This window comes from Scylla paramamosain, chromosome 16 (assembly GCF_035594125.1).
Source record: "Scylla paramamosain isolate STU-SP2022 chromosome 16, ASM3559412v1, whole genome shotgun sequence".
In the NCBI taxonomy this organism is placed as follows: domain Eukaryota; kingdom Metazoa; phylum Arthropoda; class Malacostraca; order Decapoda; family Portunidae; genus Scylla; species Scylla paramamosain.
This window is the reverse complement of record NC_087166.1, coordinates 11,275,001-11,287,500: the sequence shown is the minus strand read 5'-3', so window position 1 is coordinate 11,287,500 and position 12,500 is coordinate 11,275,001. Positions and strand designations below refer to the sequence as shown.

The 12,500-nt window shown below is 43.8% G+C and overlaps 1 protein-coding gene across 10 annotated transcripts in view; it reads right to left on the bottom strand.

Moving 5' to 3' along the window:
* Nucleotides 1–12,500, bottom strand: part of LOC135108033 (serine/threonine-protein kinase tricornered-like) — a 175,938-nt gene that overhangs the window by 34,438 nt on the left and 129,000 nt on the right. The window contains exon 1 of one of the 10 annotated variants that reach the window (XM_064018606.1): nt 9,343–9,403. The exons of the other annotated variants lie outside the window; for them this stretch is intronic. Coding sequence (XP_063874676.1) covers nt 9,343–9,376 — 34 coding nt within the window. The 5' untranslated portion in view covers nt 9,377–9,403. Of the gene's footprint in view, nt 1–9,342; nt 9,404–12,500 lie in introns of those variants that run through there. 10 annotated transcript variants of the gene reach the window in all.

The window sequence follows — 12,500 nt, the reverse complement described above, 5'->3', positions numbered from 1 at the left end:
AGAGAGAGAGAGAATAATGATAAAGTGAGCGCATGAAAAATGTGGTTCTCTCTCTCTCTCTCTCTCTCTCTCTCTCTCTCTCTCTCTCTCTCTCTCTCTCTCTCTCTCTCTCTCTCTCTCTCTCTCTCTCTCTCTCACACACACACACACATTAGAAGAAGAAGAAGAAGAAGAAGAAGAAGAAGAAGAAGTAAACAGGGGAAGGAGGGAACATGATAATGGGGAAGAAGGGAGTAGCTACGGTCACGTGTTGTAGGGGAGAGAGGAGAGAGGGGAGGTTGGCAGGGTAAGGAAGGGGAGGGTGGCGTTATATAGAGGGGAAGGGAGGAGGGTGTGAGGAAGGGGGAGGGGGTTAAAATTCCTTAGCCGTACTGTTTTGCGTCATTGACTGTATTTATGAGGTGAGGGAGGGAAGGAGGGAGAGGAGGGAAGGTGAGGTAAGTGGAGGCATGGAAGAAAGTGAGGTGAGAAGGGAAGGATAGAGATGAGGGAGGAAAAGAAAATGAGATGAGGAGGAGGTGAAGAAGAAGTACCTAATGAATCAGTCAGTCAGTCAGTCAGTCAGTTAGTCAGTCACTCAGCTAGTCGTTCAGTCCGTCAGCTAGTTATTCAGTCCGTCAGTCGTTCAAGCAGTCAGTAAATAAGAGGGGAAGGAAATGAAGGAAAAATACGAAAGGAGGGATGGAAAAAACGAAAGAAAAGCAACGAAGGGAACAAATAGGAAGGAAAACTAGGAAAGGATGGAGTAATAGAGAAAAGAAGAAAGAAAAACAATGAAGGGACAAATATCTAATTAATCACTCATCCATTCATTCACTCCCTATGAAGACCAGTACCTCAAAACACGAAGCCGAAGGAGCGGGAGGTGAAGAGTAAAGAGGACACAGACAACACCTCGCCAAGGGATACGTTATGCGTTACTGTGTGTGAGAAGCAACACTTGTTTGTATCGCTGCTATATCGACCGGATGCTGTGTGTCGTCAGAGTTAAGGTGTGTGTGTGTGTGTGTGTGTGTGTGTGTGTGTGTGTGTGTGTGTGTGTGTGTGTGTGTGTGTGTGTGTGTGTGTGTGTGTGTGTGTGACTGATACCTCGTCTACTCACTACATCTTATCACTTATCCTTCTTCTTCTTCTTCTTCATCTCAAGTCGACTTATACAACGAAACTAATAAGAAATTACAATAACAAAAAACTATTTAAAACACTTAAATAAAACACCAACAAACTCAACTTCACTTTCCTCCTCCTCCTCCTCCTTTTCTTCAAACTAAGAAACCAAAAAATACCGAACAGGAAACTCAAACAAAACAATAAAAAAGAAAAAAAAAGTAAAGCAGATCAAAACAACAATAGCAAACTTAACCTCACCTTTCTTTCATTTCCATTATCAGTGTCACTTGTCAAAAGAATCAGTCACTGCAATGTATTTCTTTCTTTTGGTTTCCTTCTCTTCGCTCTTTCTTTATTATTTTATTCCCATCGAGTCACGTGGCTTCCTTCCTTTAAGAGTATTCATGGTATCTAAAATTAACATACGAAGTCATTTCTTTTGGTTCATTTCCTTTCTTTTCTTTATTCCTTCCTTTTACTGAGTGACAAGACCTACTTCACCACACTTCCTCTCTTCCCATCGAGTCACGAGGCTTCTTCTATACATCTTAAGCAAGTACAACATTATCGTACTCACTCAAAAGGTCAGTCAGTGCAATTTACTTCTTTCTTTCGGTTCCTTACTTTATTCCTTGCTTTTCCTATTGAGTGACGAGGCTTAATTCTCCATATCTCATCTCTTCCTATCGTCACGAGGCTTTCTTCTTTATGTCTTAAGTAAACAAAGCACAAAATTAAGTATCACAGTCATTCAAGGTCAGCCAATGCAATTTCTTCCTTTTTTTTATTATCTTTCCTTTATTGAATAACGATCTTTACTTCTCCACATCTCATCTCTTCCCATCGACTAACAAGGCTTAAGTAAACAAAGCAGAACTTCTCCACATCTTATCTTTTCCAATCGTGTGTCGAGACTTTTCTCTCTACACGTAAAGCAAACAAAGCACAAAGGAGTCAAGTAAAACAAAACAACAGGTAAGACAGGTGAAGTTCAGGTCTCACATCTCAGGTACACAAGACCTACGCCTCTCTGAATCTACCCCAACTTGTCACAGCGCCAGGAGGGAGAGGGAGAGGGAGAGGGAGAGACACCGGAGACCTGACAAGGGGTGAAGGACCTCTGACGGTGACATGACGCATTATGAGCATGACACGCCCTGGGTCATTCACTTGTTCACTTGCTAACTCACTCGCTCGCTCATTCGCCTAGTCGCCTCCTGTTGCTGTGTGTGTGTGTGTGTGTGTGTGTGTGTGTGTGTGTAAGGGATAAAGACTAGCAGGTGTTTTAATGATGTTGGGTGAGAGGCTTAGTGGAGAGAGAGAGAGAGAGAGAGAGAGAGAGAGAGAGAGAGAGAGAGAGAGAGAGAGAGAGAGAGAGAGAGAGAGAGAGAGAGAGAGAGAGAGAGAGAGAGATTTATGAATAGTAAAATCACTGGATAAAAGTAAGGAAGAGATAAGAGATATAAGCAAACGAAATATGAGAAAAGGACAATTAAGAGAGACAGCGAAAGACAAACGAAGAAAGAAAAATTCAAAACAAAATCACTCACGAAAGAGATAGATGAGGAAAAGAAATAAATAAAACAGGATAAAAAGAACAAAGAATGAAAAAGAACGAGAAACAAGCAGAGAGAGAGAGAGAGAGAGAGAGAGAGAGAGAGAGAGAGAGAGAGAGAGAGAGAGAGAGAGAGAGAGAGAGATAAACCCAGATTCTCAGTAACTACAAAGAGGACAAAGGTTATAGCTAGAGAACAAAGCACGCCCACATTTACACCCACCACCACCACCACCACCGCCCCACTTCACCCACCAACACACCTACACAAACCTACACCTTTCCCCCATCACCCTGACACACCTACACACCTTTCACTTCACCCATTCACCTTCCCCATCTGACCCACACCCACCTACACCTTAACCCACCCTCACTGCGACACTCGTTACGTTCACTTACCCTTCGGCTCCTCAATATTACTTCACGTAGCTTACCTTGAGGATCGCGTGACGGGAACACACAAAAGACACCATCACCACCACCACCACCACCACCACCACCACCTCTTCAGCCTTGATCACCCAGCCTCTCTCCGCGGTGCCAACCACCTCACGTCCTCGCAGTCACCGTATCATAGCAACAAGGGGACATATGAGTGAGGGTGCCGTAACAAGGTTGTTTAGAAAGGTGTGGGAGTGGGTGCTTTGAGTTGTAATGAGGTGATATACAATAATTTGGTTTTGTTTAACGGTTTTGTATTTATTTACTTTATTTATTTATTTATTATTATTTATTTATTTATTTTTGTGAGTTGTATGTAAGGTGAAGTAAATTTTCTGTATCATTAAGAGGTGTTTTTAATCTTTTTTTATGGGTTTATTAGAATAATCATGATTAAGAATTTCATGATTTTTATGAGTTTTATTAACCTAGTTTTTTTTTTTTACTTGATTTCATTATTCTTTTTATTTATTTATTTTTTATTTATTTATTTTTATTCATTATTATTTATTTATTCATTTATTTATTTATATTTTATTTTATTTATTATTATTATTATTATTATTATTATTATTATTATTATTATTACTATTATTTATTTTATTTATTATTATTATTTTTTTTTTTTTTTCGTGTGTGATTTTGTGAACTTTGAAGTCCCAGAACGGTGCAGTGTAGAGTAAAGGTTTATATACTCGCACGTTTGTAACAACTGGATGTCATGGTTACGCAGCTTTTATTTATGATTTCACTATCGTACAAGTTCAAGATGCAGTGACGGGTGAAAATTTTAATACCGCACGTTTTTTTTTTAACTAAGCCTCATAATTACGAGTTTTTATTGTTCATTTATCTATTTTTACGATCTTTACGAAGTTTCAAGCCCAAGATGCAATGATGAGTACAGATCTGAGTATCATCTGTAACAACTAAGTCTAGAATTACGCCTCATGTTACGCGGCTTCAAGTTACAGTCTTTATTGAGGTCCTGCAAGTTACGTCGCAGTTACGCGGGTGTGGGTAACAAGTGCCCGGGTTGTGATCTTGCACACATCAAGGCCAGGCCCATACGCAGGACTTATGCAGATGTAGGACAGTCCGAACGCTCCTTGCATAACCTCCTGCACCTCCTTTGTGTCTCGCTAAGCTACACTGCTGCCCTCCTGTCTCCTGCCTCCCTCACTCATGCCTCGGTGTGCCTGTGATAAGTTAGGTAAGGTAAGGTAAAGTTAGGTTGTTAGGTTAGGTTAGGTTAGGTTAGGTTAGGTTAGGTTAAGTTAAGTTAGGTTAAGTTAAGTTATGTTAGTTTCGCTTCTCTATCCCTTCGATTTCACCCCTCATTCATGCCCCTCTGTGTTCCTTGACTTCCTCACTAATGTCTCTGTGTCTTGATTCCATCACTCATGCTTCTGTGCTCTCTCATGTCCTCTCCTCCTTGATTTCACTCTTGTTTCGCCCGTGTCCCTTTGATTTCACTCCTCACCCATCCTCTCTGTTCCCTGATCTTACTGTCCTCCTCACTCATGCCTCTTTGTCCTTATTCAGTCGCTCATACCCCTCTATCCTTTGGTTCACGCCTCACCCATGTCCCTCTGTCCGTTCCCTGGTTTCACTCACGTTCCGCGTCTCATATCCACGGCTCAGGTTGCGTTTCGTGGTACAATGTTCGAATCGTGCCTCTCACACCTAGACTTAAACACATGACATTTTAAGGTGCACGTATACTTTTCAATAAATCGCTATCAATACTTAATCATTGTGTATTTTTAGGTCTTGAGATACTACTACTACTACTACTACTACTACTACTATTTGAAGGTGGTGGATGTGGAGGCCTAGTTTGTTTACTATCTCCATCATTCCCACTACTACTACTACAACTATTACTACTACCACTATTAACAATTTGCGAGGTGGGTGTGGAGGGGAGGGTGGGTGGGCTCGGCGGCTGCAAGGGGGCCTGAGTCAACACTCGGCGGGTGAGGCGCGGGTCAGGAGGCAACCCTTGAGTCAGCGTCCCCCAGGTTGTTTACAGTAACCTCCTGCCGGCCACCCTCGCCCCTCCTGCCCCTCCTGCCCCTCCTCTCCCTTACCCTGACACCCTCCCTTCTGCCCTTCCCCTCCTTTACTTCTTCACCTTCCCTCCTCTTCTTTACTTCTTTCACCTTCCCTCCTCCTTCACCAACATGTGGGTATCCTTCCTTCCTCTCCTTCACCCTGACCCCCTCCCTTCCCTCCTTCACCTTCCCCATCGTTCTTCATCTCCTTCACCCTGACATCCTCCCTTCCTCTCTATTCTAACACCCTTCCTTCCTCTTCTCTCCTTCACCCTCCCTCACCCACCTGGCTTTCCTCTCAGTCTGACACCCTTTCTTTCATGTCCTAAAATCAACAAGCATATTTTCCTCCTTCACCCTCCCACGTAGACACCCTTCCTTGCATCCCCTTCACCCTGACACCCTCCCTTCCTTTCCCCTTCCCCTATCGATACCTCTTTTTCACCCTGACCTCCCTTCCCTTCTTCACCCTCCCATATATACGATCCTTTTTCATCTCTCCTTCACCCTCACACCCTCCCTCACCTCTCCTTCAGCCCAATACTCCCTTCGCTTTCCTTCACCTCGTATAAACATTCTTCTCCCTTCTTTTCCCTCCCTTCACACCATGTCGACACCCTCCCAGCTTTCCCTTCCCTCTCCCTGCTCGTCCCTACCTCCCCTTCTTCCCAACGTGAGTCTCCTCCCTTACACATTCTCCCTGACCTTCCCTTCACCGTATGTAGATATCTATTTTTCTCCCTATTTCTCACACCTCTCCTCCCATCACTTCTCTTTGGTTTTCATGTAATTCTCTTTTTTTTTCTTTTCATATATCCTCCTCCACCTTCCCTTCTTGCATTTAAGCTTATTATCTCTCTCTCTCTCTCTCTCTCTCTCTCTCTCTCTCTCTCTCTCTCTCTCTCTCTCTCTCTCTCTCTCTCTCTCTCTCTCTCTCTCTCTCCTCTTCCATATCGTATCCTTTCTTTTCTGATTCTTCTCTCTAATCCTCTGCCACCTTTCCTCCCCTTCTTTTCCTTATCTTCCTTTCTTATTTTCCTATTTCATATCATACCGCCTACCTCCTCCATCTTTCTATTCCTCTTTCACTCTCCCTCTCATTCCCTTCCTTCTTAAGCTCTCTCTCTCTCACTCCTCTCATTCCTCTTTTATTCCACAGCCTCCCTACACTTACCCCATCCCTTCCTATCCCCTCTACCCTCTACTTCCCTACCCACACAATTCACCCCACCTCACTTTCCTCTCCCAGCCCGTGCCAGCCTTCTCCTCGCACGCAGGCCACTCCCGGACTTAAAAGCCTTGAGGTGCAGACCAAAAGGCGCGCAGTCCCTCACCTCACGCCACCCGAGTCACAAAGAATGAGGCTGCAGTGGATGGGCTTTTCTAGGGTTATTTGTGTCTTTAGGGTTTTGTTGGGTTGTGTGTGTTTTGTGTTGGTTTGAGTTCTGTATTGCTGCTAACTCATTTTCTTTTTTTTTCTTTTCTTTTTTTTTTTTGTTCTTGTTCTTCCTATTCCTTCTCTTGTTCTTGTTTTTTTTTTGTTGTCGTTCTTCCTTCTCCAACTCCTGTTATTTTTTCTTTCCTTTCTTTCGCCTCCTTCTCCTTCCTTTCTTATAATACTATTACTCCTCTTTGTTTCCCTTCTTCTTCTTCCTCTTCTTCTTTTCATTATTATCATCATTCTCCCCCTACCTCCTCCTCCTCCTCCTCCTCCTCCTCTTACCCTTCTTCTCCTTCTTCGTCTTATTATTATTATTATTATCATTCTTCCTCTATCTCGCCCTCCTTCTCCTCCTCCACCTCTTGGTCTTAATGTTACCACCACCACCACCACCACCACCACCACCACCACCACCACCACCACCACCTCCTCCTCCTCCTCCTCCTCCTCCTCAATTTCATCCGGCACCTGTTGCACGTCGGGTTTCGAACAATGGACACTGTTCTCAATAGTTTCCTGGTCTTATCTTGACTTGCCCTTTAATTGGTTCTTATCGTGTGTGCCTGTGTGTGTGTGTGTGTGTGTGTGTGTGTGTGTGTGTGTGTGTGTGTGTGTGTGTGTGTGTGTGTGTGTGTGTGTGTGTGTGTGTGTGTGGAGGTTACTGATGTTTCTTCTTCAAGGGTGTTTTTTCTTTCCTTTTTTTTGTGAAGCGTGTGATGGTTTAATGAAGTTTCTGCGTCATTAATCCGAGAAAAAAAGAAGAAAAAAGCGTGGGAATTTGCCAAGTCATCCCTGTGGCCTTTGAAAGTAGTCGTAATGGACGCCCAAACACGTAGTTCAAAATGTTTAACCTAACGTGACGTGGCGTAACCTTACTTCACCTTGTCTCACTAAACCAGCGATAAACCTAACCTAACCAAACGTGGCGTAACATAACCTCACATCACCTCATCTCACTTAACCCAAACCGAACCTAACCTACCGAAAAAAACCTAACCTAAGCTAACCTACCGAAAAAACCCTAACCTAACCTAACCTAACCTAACCTAACCTAACCCAAACCGAATCTAACCAAGCGAAAAAAAACCTAACCTAACCTAACCTTACCTAGCTTAACTACCTAACCTAACCCTAACCTAACCTAGACTAACCTAACCCAAACCCAACCTTACCTTACCTTACCTAGCCTTACCTAGCCTAACCAAAACAAACCAACCCAAACCAAACATAACCTATCAAGGAAAGAAAAACAAACAAACAAACAAACAAACAAACAAACAAACAAAACAAAACCTATCTAACCTAACCTAACCATATCACACCAAGGGAAGGGGGAGTGAGGAAACAGGAAGTGGCCGAGGAATGAGAGGGCATCACGGAGCGGGCACGGGAGAGGCAGGGAGAGAGAGAGAGAGGGTGGGAGAGGCAGTGAGGTGGTCCTTCTACATTTATTTGGATAGGGACACTCAACACACATCCCAGAGCTGCCGCCGCCCACATCCGGCTCCCCCGCTCACAATAGCCGCGTCCGGGGGGTCGTGGGGGGTCGTGGGGGGTGCGTGAGGGAGAGTAAGAGAGAGGTAAAGGGGTGAGGTTGGTGAGGTAATGGAGGGATGAAGCAAGGGAGATGGGGAGGAGGGTGTTGGTGACGTGGGAGGAGGAAAGGGATGGCGTAGGGAGAGGGAGAGAGAGGGAGAGGGAGAGAGAGGGAGAGAGAGGGAGAGGCCACGTGTTGACAATGTAGTGAGTGTGGTGTATCAGTGGCCCGTATGCATTTTACAGGGAATAAATTGACGCCACCAACAGGAAGTATATGTGGTGATGGCGCGCACATACACACACACACACACACACACACACACACACACACACACACACACACACACACACACACACACACACAAGGCTGTAAGAAGCACAACTACCAGTACTCTCTTGGTCAAAAGTCAAGTAACTTCCTACACTCACTTCCATTGCAAGTTTTAAATCCCTAGCCTTAACATCCCCTCTCCTGTAACCCACACGTGAGATATCTGAAGTCTCGCTAGATAAGAAAGGGTGAAGATTAAGTAAGGAAGTAAAGATTAACCCTCTGAAGACTAAGTAAGATTAACCTTTTGACTGCTACAGCTTCTTCCCAGCTTGACGTAATGGCCTCGTGTAAGCTTAGGTGAAGGTTTTGAAAGGTTACAGTACACTCATAGCAAAAAGTTTTACTGAATATCTAGTAAAGCTTTTTAATGCTTTTATAGTTTAAGTTTTAACGAGTAACATTCCCTAAGGTTCTCGCAACTGTCAGAAGTCGCATATGATCGTGTGAATCGTAAATATATGTTAAAAAATACTGAATGACTGAAGTTTATAAAATTCAACACCTTCCCTTCAACCAACACGTGCCTAACATATCCTCTGCAATATAGTGGTTGTAATGCAGTTCCTGTGTCTTTAGTTCTCAAGTCTTTCTTTATTCTGTACTACTGTAAATGCCTGATGGGGAAATAGGCACATCATAAAACTATTATTATCAATATTAGGGACGCGAAGGAAGAAAGACCCTACAACACAGACCCACGACAAGGTTACCAAAATAAACCTACACGAGCCAAGGGTATATTGAACTTAAAAGAACCATTAGCAGTCAAAGGGTTACAGGCGCTAAAAGGGAAATGAGTGGCGGTTACTGGAATTCTGGCCTGCACTGCGCTACGAGAGGCAAAGAGGAAAAGGGGACTGACCAAGAGGAAGACACCAGCTGTATAGTCCACCCATGACGGCGCTCTGTCAACATACCTGTGGGAGGAGAACACAGGGTTAGTGCTGGTGCTGGTGGTGGTGGTGGTGGTGGTGGTGAAAGTTGTTGCTGTAGTGATAGTGACAGGAGGAGGAAAGTTGTAGTAGTGGTGGTGGTGGTGGTGGTGGTGGTGGTGGTGGTGGTGGTGGTATTCTAGTTGTTTTTTGTTGGAGGTGATGGTGGTAGTGACAGTAGAAGTGGTAGTAGTAGTAGTGTATGTGATAATAATAATAATGATAATGATAATAATAATAATAATAATAATAATAATAATAATAATAATAATAATAATAATAATAACAATAATAATAATAATAATAATAATAACAACAATAATAATAATAATAATAATAATAATAATAATAATAATAATAATAATAACAATAATAATAATAATAACAACAATAATAATAATAATAATAATAATAATAATAATAATAATAATAATAATGATAACAACAACAACAAAGACAACAAAAACAACAACAACAACAACGAACGATCAAACAAACAAGCAATTCATCTCACATAACACACACACACACACACACACACACACACACACACACACACACACACACACACACACACACACACACACACAGAACCCCTCCCTTCCCTACCCTACCCATCACCACCTCTCCAACAGACCTTCCCTATGACAACACACCCCCATCACCTTCGTATCACCACCACAACAAAAGGCAAACACAAATACACACACACACACACACACATAAACACAAACACAACTGACAAACACACACACAGAAACATTAAAACTCTTGTCATGCTAACTCGATAACAGAAACACACACACACACACAAGATGCGAGGCCAGGGAAAGGAAACAACTGCGAGGACGAGGACTGAGGGTGAGGGCGAGGGAGAGGACATGTCAACAAGCTATGGTGGCCAAGGTTATGATGACGCGCTGGCGGGGTGGTGACGAGGCAAGGCAAGGCTGGTCGAGACAAGGCAAGGCGAGATGTCAAGTCAGGCAAACAGTGACCGAGGTGAGAGAGAGAGAGGGGGAGTTCATGCTACCATCTCCTCTCTATCTCTCACTCTCACTCACTCATTTCGCCACTCACTACTTCCTCCTCCTCCTCTATTCGTCTTCAGTTCTTTGTTATTCTTTGTTGGGCTTTTTCTCTTCTTTTTTTCTCTCGTTTTCTTTTTATTTTCTTTTTCATCTCCTTGCTTCGTCTTTCTCCTCTCCTCTGCAGTGCTCTTCTCTCATCTCTTACTCCTCCTCCTCCTCCTCATCTTCTTTTTCCTGTAATTTACTTCTCTTTCTCTCTTCTTTCTTCCTTCATTCATACAGCCTCCAGCTCCTCTTTCCCTCCTCCTCCTCCTCCTCCTCCTCCTCCTCCTCCTCCTCCTCCTCTCTTATTCTCTATATTCTCTTAATTTTAGTTCTCTCATCCCTCTCATTTCCATTCCCTTTTCTCTCTTTTTCTTCCATCCCTTTCCTTTTTCTTCCCTTCCCTTCTCTACAATAGATGTACACCCCTTCATACACCGACTCCCACTCAGTGACTGCACGAGATCAGGTTAGGTGAGGTCAAAAATGGTTAGGTAAGGTTAGGTTAGGTAAGGTAAGGGTAGGTTAGGTAAGGTTAGGTTAAGTTAGCTTAGGTTAGTTAAAGTAGGGTAGGGTAGGTTAGGTAAAGTTAGGTTAGGTGAGTCAAGGTTATGTTAGGTAAGGTTAAGTTATGTTAGGTTAGTCATAGTACGATACTAAGCCCTTTTTAACACCCCCGTGGTTACAGGCAGTGTGCGGGAAGTGTGGGGCGGTAAATAAAATAAAAAGACTCAATAACTCTCCATCTCTCCCGCGGCGTCACTTTGAAAGCGTGAAATGGTATTAGTGAACAAGATTAACGAGATTCTGCCAGACACTTCCACCAGTTTTACAGCCAGCAGCAGAAGCGGCAGCAGGAGGAGGAGGAGGAGGAGGAGGAAATACGAGTAACAGATTAAAGAGAGGAGGAATAAGGATTATAAAAAAAAGGAGGAAGAACATGGGAAGCTAATGATCTGTAAAGAAGAAGAAAGAAGGATACAGATGGCGAAGGGAAAGGAGGAGGAGGAGGAGGAGGAGGAGGAAATAAAGGTAAAAGTTATAAGACAAGATAGAAGAATTACGAAAAAAAATTAAAGGAAGAAGATGGAGAGGATAATGAGCTGTGAAAATGATGTGAAGAGAAAAGGAGGAGGAGGAGGAGGAGGAGGAGGAGGAGGAGGAGGAGGAGGAGGAGGAGGAGGAGAAAATACCAGTAAAAGTTAAATGACAAGACAAGATGGAGGAGTACTTAAAAAAAAATTAGAAGATAAGGAAAATAAAAACGGTGAGGAGGAGGAGGAGGAGGAGGAGGAGGAGGAGGAGGAGGAGGAGGAGGAGGAGGAGGAGGCACACCACTGACCTACTTGCAAGACACGAATTAAGAGAACATTTTAGGCAATTATTTGAGAGCAGCTTGACCCCGCGTGACCCTGGAGGAGGAGGAGGAGGAGGAGGAGGAGGAGGAGGAGGAGGAGGAGGAGGAGGAGGAGATGAGAGAGAAAAGGGAAAGAAAGGGAATAGAAGAGGCAATGCAGCAAAAGAGAAAGAGAAAAGCGCAAAATAAGGAAGAGGAGGAGGAAAGGAAAGAGGAAGAATGGAAGAAGAGAGAAGGAAAGGATGAAACGAAAAAGATGATAACAACAAAAACGAAAAAAAAAACGAAAGGATGACTCAGAGAGAGAGAGAGAGAGAGAGAGAGAGAGAGAGAGAGAGAGAGAGAGAGAGAGAGAGAGAGAGAGAGAGAGAGAGAGAGAGAGAGAGAGAGAGAGGGGGGGGGGACGAACTACAAAGACCGGAAAAAAAGCCATGGGAGAGGAAAGGGGGAATGATTGATGGAGGAGGAGGAGGAGGAGGAGGAGGAGGAGGAGGAGGAGGAGGAGGATTGAAGGGGCAAACAGCTCCCCCCTACCCCCTTGACCTCCAACACACAAGGTCACCACCACCACCATCACCATCATCCCCAGTTCCTCCCTCCTCCTTATGAACTTTCTCTCCTCCTCCTCCTCCTCCTCCTCCTCCTCCTCCTCATCCTC